Source organism: Columba livia, chromosome 18 (genome assembly GCF_036013475.1).
Source record: "Columba livia isolate bColLiv1 breed racing homer chromosome 18, bColLiv1.pat.W.v2, whole genome shotgun sequence".
Taxonomy (NCBI): Eukaryota; Metazoa; Chordata; class Aves; order Columbiformes; family Columbidae; genus Columba; species Columba livia.
The window spans coordinates 3,974,278-3,990,785 of NC_088619.1; the positions used below are offsets into that span (position 1 = coordinate 3,974,278).

The window sequence follows — 16,508 nt, forward strand, 5'->3', positions numbered from 1 at the left end:
TCACCCCGGGGTACCCGGACGGGAGGTGAAGCCCAGCACAAGAGCCAGGGGTTTTCAGAAACCGGCCCAAAAAGCAAAAGCTGCAGTTCCTGTGGGCTGTGGAACATCCTGGGGGTGCTGGGGAACCGCAGTGCAGGGTCACCGAATCCCAGCCTGGTGGGGCTGAAGGGACCTCTGCAGATCCCCAGTCCAACCCCTGCTCACGCAGGGTCACAGAGCAGATCACACGGGGAAATGCGTGGGGAGGGAAAAACAGCCTGGACACTTCACTTGGGATTGTTGTTTTCTGGAAGAAGGCCTTTAAAAACCAGAAGAACACCCCGGAACAACCTCCAGACCCAAGGACCCGGCACGACTGATTTCTGCCCTCAAGTTCTGGCTTCATCCTTCCAGGTCAAACTGGCTGTTTCTCCAACCACCGCGTGTGGTTTTTGGCTCCAGAGAAAGATGAGTGTTTCCTTCCCAGCTCCATCAGCAAAGTAGTGCCACACGCGGATTCATGCGCACAAACTGTCACAGAAATGTTCTTGACCTCAAGGTCCCTGTATCAGAGTCTCAGACGTTTGCGCTTTAGAAAGATACTTTAATTATGAGATTAAAAACAACTTAAAAGGTACAGCAGAGAAACAGTCCAGGCTGGGGGCCTCTCAGGGGGAGGAAACACAAGGCAAAAGAGACTTGGGCTTTTAAACCCATTTCTCTAAGAAACCCTCTAAGAATGGTGGCCAGGAGCAGGGAGGACGGCCGGGACGCTGGTAGAGGTGAAGTGCACAGGGCACTTTCCTCGGGATCTCCAGAAATAACTGCGTAACCTCAAAGAAATTGTGGTCCGGAGAAGGGCAGAAGGACGGACGGGATGCTGACAGACGTGAAGTGTTGTACGGCGCTTTCTTCAGGGACTCCATGAGGATCTTCTCCTTTTCTCAGTAATCATCCCCCTGAGAAGAGAGGAAGCATGTGTGGGATGGATCCCAGGCACTGCCACAGACACAGGGTCACAGTCCAGGGTGTTGCTCACCAACAAGAGAAGTATCCCAAAGCCTCCCTCGTGCCATGTCCCCCGTGAAGGGGACCCCTCCCCGTGCTCCTCCAGAGCCCAGAGCCTCGCAGCCTGAGCAAGACCCATGGGGGAAGCCTCCAAGAGCGTCCCTGCCTGGGGAAAGACCCAGCGGGGACCTGACGGCACAGGATGGGGACACCACAAAGCCAGGGCAAACGGGCTTTAACTCACCTGCCTCTCCCCTCCTGCCCCCTCCGGGCACTGCCCTGCCTCAGAGAGCTCCGCTGAGCCCCTGCAGAGGATGCGGAGGCCAACTCACACCTGAGGTTTATATACAGGGGCACTAAACCAGCCCCCAGGACCATCCCAAGCCTCCGGAGACCCAGGTACAAGCGCAGCTGCCCCCCCGCAAGTCCCTTCCCACCCACAGAGCGTGGAAGCCTCACCCAGGGTGCTGGAGAGACCCTCAGTCGGGGCACCGAGGTCCTGGGCTGCGGTCAGCGGTGTCACAGGGCGGTCGGGCAGCTCCTCGCGGGGCTGTTCGCTCCATCTCCTCTGGTGAGCCGTGCTCAGCCGCTGCTGCGCGGTCTCTGGGAGAAAGGCAGGGAGAGAAGCTGTCAGAAAAGCTTCAGGCCTTGGGCACCGTGGCCCCAGGCCCAGTGGGGAGGGTGAGGAGACACTTCCCTGATGTGTGCAGAGCAACAGCCCCCAGTTCTGCAGGTCGCTGCACAAGTTCTCCATGTTCTCGATGAAGACCCAACGACCTTGGTCAACTGATTTCTGCCCTCAAATACTGACTCCATCATTCCAGGTCAAATTTCCAGTTTCTGCCACCACCGCCTGTTGGTTTTCACATCAAATCTCCATAACTGACAGTTGCAAAATGCTTTGAGATAGTGCTACAAAAATAGGAGCAGTGAAAAGAAGGGCAGAACATCTACTGTCAGCATGTGGTTAGTTAGTACTACTTGTTTTTGTCCTCAGAGCAGTATCACTATCTTCTCCTTTGAGTTCCTACTGACCAAGAGAACGGCGTCAGTGTTGGGGATGGCACAGAGGCACAAGGAGTTTCTGCAGGGCGGTGAAAGGAGGATGTGCTGGAAAACACAAAGATGTCTTCTGGAAAGCTGAAGGAAGCAGAGGCTCCAGAGAAGGACAAGTGACTTCCTGCAGTTTGGACTGCTGATAGAATGCGAGTAAAGAAACTAGACGGTAAAGCTATAGAGTTAGTGCAGGATTGGAGAGGAATCAATAAAATGAAGCCTTACACATTGTTAACCAAATTATGGTTATGTTATCGAACCAACATCAGTAAACTCACTGGGGAGCTGATGCTCTATCCCAATATCCAATTAAAAGGAAAGAGTGAATTTATATAGTATTTGGAACCAAGTGACCCAGCAATGTGAACTGTGTCTGGAAAACAATCTTAATATGATAAATATGGTACAAATGAGAACAATTAGAAAAGGAAATGTAGCAGGACAACATTAGCAACTAGATTTCTCCAAACTCCCTAGAAAAGGCGGTTTGCTGGTGTTAACAGAGACCTTCTCAGGTTGGCCAGAAGCATCCCCTGCCCAGCTAGTAAAGCTGCAAAAGTATCTAAAGCTTTGTTAAATGAGACCATACCCCGATTTGGGGTCCCCGCTCTGCTGTCCTCTGACAGAGGACAGGTAAGTTCAAGCCACAGCAGCTTCTACTGGATCTTTAGGCATTGAAGAGCATAATCTTTTAGAGTCACTGAGATCAACGCTGAGAGAACTGGAAAGCGGTAGGTCCTACTGGTTCCAACGTCTGTTTCTTATCTGCTGCTTTCTTCACTCTTGAACAGTGAATCCAGGCGGGTTGTTCTTTAATCTTGATGGCGGTAAAGGCCGTCAGCAACAGCTGGAGCAGTCCATTCCACTTCTCTTCTCAAGGCTGACATGAAAAAGCTTTCACAGAAACTTCATCTATTGGCTTGAAAGAAAAGACTTCAGTTTTCCTTGGCTCGAGGCTTCCGTCTCATTCTGAGCAGCGCTAAAGGTAGTGCTGGATTCTACTTCCAGTTAGCTTCCTGGCAAATTCTGTTTATGGGCTGTTCCATTAAGTGACTCATTTTCTTTTCTACCTGCCCACTTGCTTAAGGCTTGTAGGGAGTCTGCAACTGCGAATCGATCTCTAATGCTTTACTGACTTGAGGCACTACCTGTGCAACAAAACGGGGCCCCCTAGCAGAGGACATCACAGCGGGTACCCCAAGTCGGGGTACGGTCTCATTTAACAAAGCTTTAGTTACTGTTCTAGCGTTACTAGTTGGGCAGGGGAATGCTTCTGGCCAACCTGAGAAGGTCTCTGTTAATGCACTGCAAGGTAGGGTTTACTGATGCTGGTTCGAGGAGGCAGCCATCCGGGCTCAGAGACATCACTCTCATTGCTCTCTCTGTCTTTCCAGCAGCTCGTCTCGCAGTATCAGCTGCCAGTTTATTTCCAGTTTCCTGATCAGTGTCTCCTTCTTGATGCTCCTTGAAATGCATGATGGCAACTTTTCTAGTAACAGCACAGCTTCCGCCAACTGGAGTATCTCATTTAATCTGTTCTTGTGCTGTTAATAAACTTGGTCCTTTTCAAATGCTCCATGGGCACGCACCACTCCCAAAGCACACTTGGAATCTGTCCAAATATTAATCTTCTTCTCTTTGGATAATTCTAAAGCTCATGTGTGCGCAGCTGTCCGGGCAGAAGTCCCAGGAGGCAAAGGTTTGGCTTCGATTACCTCACGGGTAGTTGTTAGGGCATCCCCAGCTCTATGTACTCCTTGCTTTACAAAGCTGCTTCCAGCGGAGAACCAGGAGTCTTCAGCGTCTTCCAGCGGCTGTTCCTTTAAATCCCGTCTGCTGGAGGAAACAGCTCCCACTGTTTCCAAGCAATCCTGGACCACAGGCTCTGAAACAGACCCACTGAGGAAAGGGGCTGCAGTGACAATGTTGGTAGCGACAATATTCACATCGTCTAGGTCCACCAGTACTGCCTGGTATTCAGGAATCTTGAGGCAGATAACCCATGGGTACCTTTTTGTTCCAGTACGGCTGGGACTGTATGGGACACTTTCTGTCCCATGGTGAACTCAGGAGCTTCCTGTACAGCAAGTCCAAGAGCTGCCACAGCTCCACGACATCCAGGCCAGCCTTGGCTCACTTCATCTGATTGCTTAGGGAAGCAGCAGCCGCTCGGTTCTGAGCTCTTAGTTGCTGTGCCAGAACACGCAGAGCAATGCTTTGCCTTTCGTGTGAGCATAACTCCAATGGCTTGGTGATATCTGGGAGACCCAGGCTCTTTGTTGAGTTGTGCAAATGCCCTCAGATGCTTCTCTTGTCCAATTCAACTTGGAAGTCCTTTTGTTTCACGGTTCATAGAAAGGCTTTACTCCAAGTCCATCATTATAAACTCAAAGTCTGCACCAAGGTGCCATTCTAAGAAACGCCCGGAGCTCTTTTACCGCTGCAGGTTCTGGTGTCCGGCAAACAGCTTCTTGTCGCTCCATCCCCAGCTCTGGTGCTCTCCGGAGATCTCGAATCCCAGATAAGTCACTTGGCACTGGATCAGCTGGGCTTTCTGTTGGGAAGCTCGATACCCACTGCATCTCACCCAATTCAGCAAACTTGCAGTGCATTGCATACGGTCTTCTTTGGTTTCTGTGGCTGTTCTTTTATCTGGAATGTCACTTCACCTTGTTTGAATGTTATTATAGCTTGCAATTGTTTTCCTAAGTCTTGTCTCCGTAACGGTTTTGGAGACCCAGACGTAGATAAGAACTTAGGAATTCCATTTTGTCACTTCACCTTGTTTGAATGTTATTATTGCTTGCAATTGTTTTCCTAAGTCTCGTCTCCGTAACGGTTTTGGAGATCTGGACATAGATAAGAACTTAGGAATTGCATTTTGTTTTCCAGTTTCTGTTGGATTGGCTGATGAAGAAAGCTTTGTCTCCTTGGCCAGTAGCTCCCATAACAGGTACAAAATCTTCATCTAATGGTATCAATTCCTGATTCAAAACTGAATCAAGAGTTCCAGTCTCAACTAAAATCTCAGTTTCTTTTCCATGTTTTTCTCTTCTTTCTGCACAGTTTCACCACCTCGGAAGCTGAAGGCACATCATCTTCAATTCCACGCCCTGTGGGGACACGCAGTCTTCTTTCTCACCCTCCCCTCTCATCAGGGGAGTTTTCTGTCTTATTCTACATGCTGAACAACATGGTTTCAACTTCTCCTGAGCTTTATTCTGCTCCCTTTTTAATGTGAACACAGCTGGATCCTGGGGTGGCAAGTTAATACCACATTCTGCCTGCCACTCTGTTTTTGCAAAGTGGAAAACATATCAGCTTCCATCACTTGACTGCACTTGCCTTCTCTCTTCAAGAAGAATGTTAACGAGGCATCATTCAGAGTTTCATTCAGAGGCCACTTTTCCTCATCATTTAATTTATACAATGGTGACTGATTATGTCAGCAAGGTTTCTCTATTCACATTATCACCAGGTGGTTCCCCAATCTCTTTCCTGTGAGCTAACATAAGGTTAGTATGAAGTTAGTTGTAACGGATGAGTTTCTTACTATTAATTACTAGTCAAATATAAGCTAAGCTCTGCTTCTAAACAACGTGTTCCTTCATCTTCTGATCTCTTTGTCAGGCAGAAGGATTTAAAACTTGAAAAATATCCTCTCGTTTTGCAGCTGGTTAAAAAGCATTTAGCACGTCATGGGTTAATGATGGGTACGTCTTTGTAACTTTACCAGAGTCCACATTAATGTAGCGGCTTCTCTTCATCCAGAGAAGGGAGGACGGTCGGGACGCGGGCAGAGGTGAAGTGTTGCAGGGCGCTTTCCTCGGGATCTCCATAAATAACCACATAACAGCAAAGAAACAGTCTGGACGTGGGGCCTCTCAGCAGGAGGAGCGTGAGACGAAAGAGACTTGGGCTTGTAAACCCCCCCAGTCTGTGCACCCGCTCTTCACGCATCTTTCACGAGCCTGTTGGTCCAGTGGTAATTTTGGGTCTGGGGCCTTCGTTGTTTCTTCTTGGATTCTCTTCCTCTGTCTTCCAGGCAGTTTTTTCTCTGTCCTTATCTCGATATGTCGAAGCAGAGAATACAACTAAAGGAATTTAAGTGAGTAAACTTATTCTGCAACAGTCCTCCCTTTCTTTTTATTAAGCATCCTCGCTAATGTGTCCAAGCGAACTCCTGAAGTCCTTGAGGCCTCTAACGCGTACCCACAGTCTCACATCCGATGTTATTACAAGTCATGTCAGAAGCAGAGCTGACAGAATGGACACTGGGGCAGAGCCTGATTAAAGGGTCTTGAAAGTAATGGGAGGCCGGAGAATGGAGGACAGATTGACTACTTGCACAGGTGGAGATGCTTTCCTCAGGGCCCCTATTAATGCATGTGTATACTCAATGGTATCGTCCACAGAACGGGAGGAGGATGGAGGGGTTGTTGACAGCCGTGAAATGTTGTATCGTAATTTCTTCAGGTTCTCCAAGAAGATTCTCTGCGTCTCTAACTCTTTGTCCCCCTGAGAAGAGAGGAAGGATGTGTGGGATGGATCCCAGAAAGTGCCACAGAAACAGGGTCACAATCCAAGGTGTTGCTCACCAACAAGAGAAGCATCCCAAAGCCTCCCTCGTGCCACGTCCCCCGTGAAGGGGACCCCTCCCTGTGCTCCTCCAGAGCCCAGAACCTCGCAGCCTGAGCAAGACCCATGGGGGAAGCCTCCAAGAGCGTCCCTGCCTGGGGAAAGACCCAGCGGGGACCCGACGGCACAGAATGGGGACACCACAAAGCCAGAGTCCAGCAGAGCCGGCATCTCCCACCCAGGGACGGGCTGAGCAGAGGGCAACCCCTCCGAGCCAAGGACGATGTCCATCTTGGGTTGGACGTGGAGCCAGCCTGAGACAAGCTGCGAGCATCCCCCTCTCCTTGTCTCTGGTGTCACTGCTCTGGCTGCCCGCGGCTTCTTCGAGCCCACCCGGCCCAGCCCAGGGCTCAGCCATGATCTCAGGAGACCCCCCGGCTCTCAGGGCCCCATCGGGTTCCGCCAGCCCAGCTCCCCCAGCGGCTCCGCAGCCCCTTCCAGCCCCGCTCTCCCCCCACCTCACCTGCTGGGCCTGGAACTTCAGCAGCTGCATCTGGGCACTGAACATGGAAGATACGGAGGCCTTTTCCTGCTTCAGCTGCTCCTGTTCCTGCTTCAGCTGCTGCAGCTGCTGCTTCAGCTGCTCTGGCTGCTGCTTCATCTGCTCCAGCTGTTGCTTCATCTGCTCCTGTTGCTGATTCATCTGCTCCTGCAACTGCTTCAGCTGCTCCTTCTCCTGCCTCAGCTGCTCCTTCTGCTGCTTCAGCTGCTCCTTCTCCTGCCTCAGCTGCTCCTGTTCCTGCCTCAGCTGCTCCTCCCGCTGCTGCAGGACCTGCAGCTTGTCCCAGAACTCGGACTGCATCCTGCGTGCCTCCCCCAGGGCTCGCTCCCCCTCTGCGTGCTTCTGGGCCAAGAGCTGCAAGGCAGAGCGGGTGGGGAGGTTGGGGACAGGGACCCTCGCTGCCCTGCGCTGGGGCTCCTCTGGGCGTCCCCTTGTTCCCCTCCCAGCACAGGATTCACGAGTTCAGGAGGGGTGTGAGACCCTGGCTTGTGCTGAGGGCCCATGCACGGCTGCGAACCGTGGCACAGATGCTCCACATACCTCCTTTGTGCTTCTAATCATCTCCTGCTGCTTCTGGACAGGTTGCACGGCCCCGATCACCTTCTCCTTCTCCAGCCGCATTTCCTGCCAGGCCTCGTCCAGCCTCTGCCTGTCTCTCGCCAGCTGCTCCTCCTTGGCTTTCAGCTCCTGGCGCTGGATCTTCAGCTCTGCCCGCTCCTAGGGTGGGCATGGGGGAAACTGATGCATCACCTGCCCCATCCTGGACACCATCTCCCGTCTTCCCAAGGGGAGGCAGAGCCCCTGTTGAGCTCCTCGTGTGGCCGCTTTGGGTGCAGAGCAACAGTCCCTGGTGCTCCAGCACAGCCCTCACCCACCCACCCGCCTGTGGGGAGCAGGGCTGGCAGAGCTGGGACCGGACACACACACACACTCCTTGCCCAGAACGGATGGAGCCCCTCACCGTGCTGCACACCCTCAAACACGCTCACCACACGGCAGTTCCTCGGCACTGGAAATACCCAGCCTGAGTGGTCCTTTGCCACCCTGGCAGCCCTGAAAAATGCAGCTCTGCCACACTGTCTGTGCCACATGTCCCCTCTGGACAGCCCCGCGGAGAGCAGAACCGGCTCTAGACACATCCCCATGGCACAGGGAGGTTTTGCCTCACCCACCGTGGGGGTTTCCTCTCCCCAGACTCACAACAGAGGCGGCTGCGCCTGCTCTGGCTGCCCAAACTCCTCACGGGTAACGGGGAGAGACAGAGGCAACTGACGCTTCAGTCAGCAGCTGAAAGGGGCTGGTGGAGCCTGTTCCTGGGACACCCCCATTCTCACCACCCTGAGTGACATCTCTGTCACAAGCAGGCAGCGCTGAACGTCTCCCCGCTGAGCAGGACCCACCCGTGAGCCTGCCAGATGCTGCAGGGCCAGACGCCATTCACGGGCTCCAGGCCAGGGACCTCCAGTGGGCCAGAGAAACGCCCCGGACCCAGCCAGGAGCCTGGCCCGGGCAGAGGACACAGCGTGGGCTCACCTGCTCCAGCAGCCAAGTCTGCTCGCCCAGCCTGGCCTGCGTGTTGGCCACCAGCTCCTGGACACGGCTCTGCTCCTCCTCCATGCTCCTCCTGCACACGTTCTGCAGGTCACTGGAGAACTTCTCCATCCTCTCAAGGATGCTGTCCAGAGACCTGTGCAGAGGAGCCAGGGGAGGGTCACCCTGGGGGACACACTTTGTCTCACTGTGAAGGAGAGGGGGACGTGTGCCGGGCCATGGGCCGGGCAGCCCTGCCCCGAACCTCTCGGGATCAGAGCAGAGCAGTAGGAAGATGCAGCTGCTGTTTCAGGGAGCAAGGACAGATCCTAAACAACAGCTCAGCATCCCTGGGGGCAGCGGGTGGGAGAGAGGATGGCCCCTGTTCCTCCCGTGCTCCGGGCCTGGTTCCCCAGAGGTCAGGGAACACCGCGGCCAGGGATCAACGTGGGGACACGACACCGGCTGTCGGTACCTCATGTGTGTAATGGTGCCGGTCAGCACATCCATCTCTCTCTCTTTCAGCCACTTGATGTGCTGGAGCTGCTCCTCGTGTTTCTTGCGCAGTTCCTCGACAGACTCCCTGCAGGACATGGGGAAGGAGCCCACCACGGGCTGTTACAAACTGGTGCTCCCCGTGACGGGCACCATGCAAGAGGCTCAGTCGTGGGGCTGAGAACCAGGTCCCAGGAGCTGAGCTGGCAGGCTGGTCTGTCACGGGGCATCCCACGGACTGCCATCCCCATCTGGGATGGACCACATCTGGGGGTTATGGGCTTCTCTACCAAAACCAGACTTCTTATTGACCCAAACTGTGTGGACATCAGCAACTCATTGTTCTGAATAAAAGGGATCTGGGGGAGGGAAAACAGGGGTTTCAGCATCTTTCAAAATGCAATGCATTCCCTCGGAATGACGCCTCCAGCCAGATCTCCCTGTCTCTGCCTGCAAAGCAAATCCCCACTCCAAAAGCCACTGGGCTGCCCTCAACCCAGCGCTTCTGGACTCTCCATTCTCCTTCCACCGTTTCCCCAAACTGTTCCCTGGTTCCTTCACCCAGACCGGGGGCACCGGCACCACGTGCCGCTCGTGCCGCTCTCACCTCTGCAGCTCCCGCAGCTGCTGCAGCTCCAGCCGGTGCTGCTCCCGCAGCTGCTGCAGCTCCAGCCGGTGCTGTGCCAGCAGCTCTGCCCGATCCCGCGCCGTGTCCTGCCGCTCCTGCCGCAGCTGAGCCACCAGCTGCTCGTTCTGCCGCCGCAGCATCTCCACCTGCTGCTCATAGTTGTCCTTCATTACGTTCACTGAGGTCCTGCCGGGAGAGAGCCCGTAAGGGGTCACGGCACCGAACGAGTGTTGCTTTCCTTGCAGCACGCGGCACTGTGCACCCAAAGGGCACATGGGGATTTAGCAGCAGATCGGTGTTGCTGTGTGCGTGGGGAAACTGAGGCAGGGGCAGCTTCGCTTTCTGCATTCTGAGCCCTAAACCCTCTGCTGCTGCCCAGTGCGGTGCCCTGCTTGGGGACGTGCTGGCAAAGGGACAGACCCCTCTGCTTGTCACCCACTCAGGGCTGGATTTGGGACGCGCCCCAGCACTGTCCCCCCAGGGGAGATGGACGGGGCTGTGGGCAAGGACCGGCCGGAGGAGGGGAGCACAGGCCAGAGCCCGGTACCTGTGGCTGCTCTCCTGGACATCCAGGTGCTCCTGGTGCTGCCGCTGGGCACTCTCCAATAACACTTTCTGCTGCGTCCGCTCCTCCTCCAGCATCCGGACCTGCCGGGCACCCAGGAGAAGGTTCCTGTGCTGCCCCGGGGACAGAACCCCCACAGCAGCACTCGATGGCCGTTGTTGGCATCTCTGCACAGGGAGGTTCCTCCTCTCTCCCATCACCCTGATGCTGTTTGGAGCAGACACGGCCCCTTCTCCTCCCCCTGGGTCACCCATGGCCCCCATCCAGCAGGCGCTGGGGCTCACCTGGCTCTCCAGCTCTGCCACACGGGCCTGGGCGCTCAGCAGCTCTGCCCGACAGTCCGATGCTGCTGGGGAGGCGGCCAGCTGGCTGCAAGCAAAAAGCACCCAAAGTGGTCAAGCCGAGGAGGCCACGAAAGACAAGATCCCTCCCCAACGCCAGTTCCTGCCTTGCAGGTGAAGCCTCCGTCCCGCTCGCCTGCGGCAGGATTCAGCCTTTTGGCTGCCGAGGGAGCAGAGACGCCAACAGCTCCGTCCCTGGTGCTCCCCTGGCTGCATGCGCCCCCTTCCCCGGGCACCCCCAGCTCGCACCCCCTGCCCACCGCTCCAGGCACTGGGGCTGCAATTCCCTTCTGAGCCCCATTGGGACGGCACAAGTCTGAACCTGCCGAGGGGAACGGGACTGCGGGCTGGATCAGCGGGACAAAGACCCGCGGCATTACCCCAACTGGATACGAGAAAGTGCTTAACACGAATTGGGTCAGTCTGAGGCAAGCGCTGCTGAGAGCTGCTGCTGCAGCAGCCACACGTGGAGCAGACGGCAGCGCTGCGGCCATTGACCGGGCCTTTACCTGCCGGGAGAGCGGGGACCCGGCCCTTCGCCCGCGGTCTCTGAGGGCTCGGCCGTTGTGTCTTGGGCCTCCGAGGGTTCGTTCTTTTTCTCTTGGGCCTCCGAGGGCTCGGCCTTTTTCTCCTCAGTCTCTGAGGGCTTGGCTTTCTTCTCCTGGGTCTCCGTGGGCTCGGCCTTTGTCTCCTGTGCCTTGGCCTGTTCTTCGGCTCTCCTGCGAGCCAAGGCATCGATCAGCCAGTCCATTGGGTCGGGTTTAGGTGCTGCCTCCTCTGCAGCCCCGAGCTGGCTGGCGGGGTCCATGAAATCCTCATCCTCCCAGCCCAGCCAGTCGTCTCCGGCCCTTCTCCTCCGCACGGGGTTCCGTCTGCGGGGAGGACGAGGTGTGGAGCGGGGCTCTGGGTTTGTTTCGCTGCTGCTGTTGGCAGAAAACCTGAGGAAGGAGAAGCAGTTGCAGACCTGCCTGCCAGGGGACCCGGGGACCTGCCTGCTCCCCCGCAGGGACAGCGACGCTCCAGACACACGCACAGCACCGTACCTCACCAACTGCCCCATCGCCGGCTGGACCGCGGGCCTGGAGCCCATCGAGGGCTTGTACTCCCCGAAGACAAGCTCCTTCTTGTCCCCGCGCTCTTCCTCCTCTGTTCAGACAAGGAGCCTTGAGTCAGCGCCCAGAGGAGCAGCTGCTGCAAAGACACCAGCCCTCCCCTCCTCCTCCTCCCCCTGCCAGGCTGCCTCGAGGGCAGAGCACAACACTTGTGCATGAGCCGCCTTCCCGCGCTGACCCAGAGCCCCTGGACCGCCCTGCTCACCCGACAGAAAGGGCATTTCTCCTGCAAGGCCACGAGAAATCAAGCTCGTTAGCCCAAGCCAATGCTGTCACCTCTGCAGACCTGCCCAGCGTCCCTGGCTGCGCTCACCTGCCTGCTTCTGGGACTTTTTATCCACTTTGAACTCCCTATGCTCTCCCGTACCTGGCTTTTCCAGGACTTTGGCCGCGGAGCCTCGTCCGAACAAGTCGTCCAGCGTGGAGCGCGCTGGCCGGAGCTCCTCTCTGTGGGGACACGGTGGCAGATGGTTTCTCACAGAGGCAGGGCTGTCCCTCCTCACACAGCCTGGCCAGGCTGCTCTGGCTCTTCTCTGCCAAACCAGCTGCTCTTGCCCCTTGCTGGGACCCACGGGCAGAAGCTCCAGCATCCCCCCCCAGCACGGTGGCACCAGCTCAACGCGCAGCCCACCCCCTGCGTTACTGCCACCACCTCCTCACTGCCCTTACTCTTTTTTTGGGCCTTTGCCACGTCTCAGCACATCCAACAGGTCGTCGTCTTCAGCATCTTCGAACATCAACGTCTTCCTCCTCTGGACCGGGGCCACGGTGCGCAGGGGCGTCTGGCGTGGGGGCAGCTCTGGGGATGGGATGGCACATGGGAGGAGGTTTGAGCAGGGTGGGGTTTGGTTTTTAAACAACAAGAGATCAAAGCAGCCCTGCCTGCTCTTCTCTCCCTGGACCATTTGCGAAGTCCTTTTTCAATGTCTTTTCCATGACTGAACCTCACAGCAAGTGACAAAGCGGCAACGCGCCACTGCCTGCCCTGTGCCCCTGCAGCCACTGCTGGGACATGGCTGGGGGTCACTGACACTGGGGTTTCCACCTCTGGCAACACCAGGAGCTTCTTGAGCTTTGCAAGTTTCCAATCGGATCGTTCCTGCCCCTCTTCACCCAAAGCCCCTGCTCTACCAACACACCCTGGCCCTTGCCACAACCCACCGGCTGCTACTGGTGTCCAGAGTGGATTTATGGGGGGAAAGGGCCATTTGAGGGGACTATCAGACCCATGAGCATCCCCACTGCAGGAACAAGAGGGGCGAGTGCCTGTAACACAGCCCAGTGCAGCTAGGACCCACCCAGACGTGCCCCCGCTGGGCTTTGCCGTGGACTGGGGATGCTACAGCCACCCAAATCCTGACCCCGAAAACTCGTTGTCCTTTGGCACCGTGCACAACAGGCCAGGTGAGGCCCAAGGGAAGATCTGAGCCTCCCTTCCCGGAAAGGAAAGGCCAGTTCTGTAACCTGGGGCACTCCCTGAGCTGTGGCACAACCAACCCCGTTCTCAAGCTGCTCTAGGAATGACCGCACTGCTTAATCAGAGATGGGACTGGGTGGCTTTCCATTTCATCAGCTGGGACCTCACACACACTCAGCCAGGCTGCCGATTCCTTTCCTACAAGGAGGAGGCATCCAGCAACCTGCTTACCTTTCCTGCTGCTCTGTTCTGCTGTTGTCTCAGAGCTGCGCTCAGTGCCACGTTTCACGGGCATCTTCCCTGGGCCAGAACTGGGTTTCGATGTCCCCAGGAAATCCCAGTCCCAGTCGTCCTTGTCCTGGAAAGCAAGAGGATGAGGACGGGCACAGGGCGAGCGCTGCGGATGCCTCAGCACTGCTTCTCCCTTGGGAGGCTGGTGCTGGGGCCGCGGCTGCAGCGCACGGGGGCTGAGACGGGGGGGATTTTGGTACTTGAAACGCTCTGAGCCCTGAGTCCTGTGCCGAGATCCTGCTGCTGCCTCTGGGAGAAGCGTCAGGAACACCCATGGCCATTGCTTTGGCTGAGGGCTCTTCCTACGACGCTGGAGCCGAAGCGCACCCAGGAAGGCCGGGCTGCAGCAGCGGGTGCTGCCGGGCTCTGCTCCATCCTCGGTACCTGGAAGCCCGTCTCCCACCAGCCACCCACTCCCCTCTCCTGGCTTTTTGTCCCTGCCAGTGATGCCAGACACCTCAGCCCCAGCCCTCAGGACATCCAGGTTCTCTCCCCACATCAGGGCTCACCCCTGCAGCTGCCTTGTCCTCTCCAGGGACATTGCAAACCTCCGCAGGCAACCTGTCGGGGCAGAGAGCGGATGCAGAAGCTGAGGACGGGGCAGGTCAGGAGGACGTGGGGAGCACGCAGAGATCTGAAAGGCACTCACTCCTTGGTGACCCGCATGCTGGTCTTCAAGGCTCTCCCACCGGCTGTACAACGGGGTTCAACTGGAAACATACAGGGAGAGATCAGGATGATGGACACGGGCATAGCCCCGGCCTGGGCGCTCCACGGGGGGATTTGTCGGCTTCTCAAGGACCACAGAGGCTTTTAATCATGGACAAACTTCCCTTCGCCTCCCCAGACCGACGGCCAACCTACTGAGTGGCCTCTGGCTCTGGGCACCCGGCTCTCCCCTCTGCTCCCCGCTGCCTCCCCCTCACAACTGGAGCCCCTCGCGCATCAAGGGCTGTTGCACCAGCAGCTCCTGCTCCCAGGAAGGGAGGACCAGGACCACGATGCTGCACTTGCAGCTGCAGAGAAGCTTCATTTTACCATCATATCTCCAAAGGTCCTCAAGGGTGTCATCCATAGAGCCTGAAACAAGACAAAGTCAAGGTGCTGAGGCAGGTGAGCTCATCGAGCTGGTGCAGAGAAGCTCCCAGTGTCAAGGGCAGCAAGAGGCCTCTAAACCAGCAGTTAGGGAGCAGGGGAGGGGAAGAACTGAAATAAATGCATATATTCTCCCCCAGATTTGGAAAAACCTATAACCACAGAATACAGGAACCCAGGAAGTAAATCCCTTTGATTGGAGAGGCAGGTGAATATCTTTGGGTCAGGAATGGCACAATGCCCTGAGCTGCACCTTCCACACACAGATGGTGACCATTGCGGTAGCCAGGGCTGCCACCTCATCCCAGTGTCCCCCTCCTCCACCCCAGGCGTTCCCAGCAGACCAAAGCACCTACGCACAGCGAAAGGAGACCAGGCCAGTGTACTTACCACTTAAACCTCTCTTGGCTTGCGTAGCCTGTGGAGAAAGACATATTCCCTCATTAGAAAACCAAGCGAGCCTGAGCTGGACTTTGTCAGCACGCTCAAGCCAGAGGCAGGTTTCTCCCGAGAACCCAGCAGCACCAGCAACGCCCTCGTCCCGCCCGCGCTGCTTGGGAAATGGCAGCTGAAAGCCCGGGGGAGCAGCGAGATGTGACCCCTTCAGTGACACCAGGGGGCTCAGCCCCTCCTGCCTGCCAGCTGGGCAGAAGCCCCCAGCCCTCGGGACGGCTCGTGCCTCCCAACCAGTGCCAGGGCAGCACTGGGCATTTCCCGGGCCTGCCTGAGCACCCGTCACACTCACCATCGCAAGAGCCGGGCTTTCCCTTGCTCAAGACGGTCTCTCCGCAGATTCCTCCGATGTCAACCCCCAGGGGGGGACCGAAGATCCTTGGTCGCGTCCACACGCCGACCTGCAGGGACAGGAGGATTTCCCCACTTGCTGTTCAACCTACGTCCCTCTGCCGCCCCCCCGGCTGGCTCCCTGCTGCTCGGACCTCTCCAAGCCCCCCAAAAACCAGGCTCCAGCTCAGCCTTAAACACACCCGGAATCACAGAAGTATTCTGGTTGGAAAAGACCCTCGAGATCATTGAGTCCAACCATAAACCTCACACTGCCAAGTCCACCACTACCCGTGCCCAACCCCTCCAGGGATGGTGACTCCAGCACTGCCCTGGGCAGCCTGTTCCAATGCCCCACAGCCCTTTGGGGGAGAAATTGTTCCCCAAATCCAACCTCAACCTCCCCTGGCACAACTTGAGGCCATTTCCTCTGCTCCTGGCGCTTGTTCCTGGGGAGCAGAGCCCGACCCCCCTGGCTCCAAGCTCCGTTCAGGCAGTTCAGAGATCAGAAGGTCTCCCCCCAGGTCCCTCAGCCGCTCCCATCGCACTTGTGCTCCAGCCCCTCACCAGCTCTCTTGCTCTTCTCTGCACACTCTCCAGTAGCTCAAGGCGTCAACCGAAGTCTCCAAACGCACAAGTCGCCGGGATGAACAGCACCTCCCGCGATGCTGCAGGACGGAGCAGCCGCCGCGGCACCAACCGCACAAACGGCACCGACCGCACCGGCCGCACCAACCGCCGCCGCTCCGCGTCCCGTGGCCGCGACACGGGGCGCCCTCGCGCCCAAGGCCCCCAGCGCGCGCGGGGCTGGTGGCCATGGCCGCCTCGTCCCGGGCCCCGGGCTCACGGCAGCCCCGGCCCCGCCCGCAGCGGCCCCGCCCGGCCCTTCCCGGCCCGGCCCGGCCCGGCCCTTCTCTCGCCGGTGCTGGGAAATGGAGTCCCCAGCGGGCCCGGGGCTCGGCTGCCCCCGGGGGAGTTTCAAACCTCTTTGGAAAGCCCACACGCCTCATGGCTTAAAACACTGAAACCTTCTGCATGGGCTTTGTCAAGGCTGAATTTCACTTCGGC

The 16,508-nt window shown here is 57.0% G+C and overlaps 1 protein-coding gene across 8 annotated transcripts; it reads right to left on the reverse strand.

Annotated features, from left to right (window-relative positions):
• Window positions 1-562: 562 nt before the first annotated feature.
• LOC110356420 (fas-binding factor 1 homolog) lies at window positions 563-16,474 on the reverse strand. Of its 8 annotated transcripts, XM_065034521.1 has the most exons (20): window positions 16,008-16,474; window positions 15,403-15,511; window positions 15,048-15,075; window positions 14,601-14,642; window positions 14,212-14,272; window positions 14,072-14,123; window positions 13,503-13,629; window positions 12,524-12,653; window positions 12,222-12,301; window positions 11,786-11,888; window positions 11,252-11,680; window positions 10,686-10,770; window positions 10,384-10,484; window positions 9,816-10,022; window positions 9,189-9,296; window positions 8,717-8,870; window positions 7,724-7,900; window positions 7,145-7,537; window positions 1,447-6,561; window positions 563-978 (listed from the first exon to the last, which is right to left on the reverse strand). In XM_065034521.1, exons 2-19 carry the CDS (start codon window positions 15,403-15,405, stop codon window positions 6,334-6,336), a joined length of 2,508 nt encoding a protein of 835 aa, XP_064890593.1. In that variant the 5' UTR covers window positions 15,406-15,511; window positions 16,008-16,474; the 3' UTR covers window positions 563-978; window positions 1,447-6,333. The 8 variants fall into 8 exon arrangements, with proteins under 8 accessions (XP_064890593.1, XP_064890594.1, XP_064890590.1 ...); XM_065034522.1 differs by lacking the exon at window positions 16,008-16,474 and having other exon boundaries at window positions 15,403-15,665; XM_065034518.1 differs by lacking the exons at window positions 15,048-15,075; window positions 15,403-15,511; window positions 16,008-16,474 and having other exon boundaries at window positions 1,447-1,840; window positions 5,777-6,561; window positions 13,503-14,123.
• Between the last annotated feature and the right edge of the window lie 34 nt (window positions 16,475-16,508).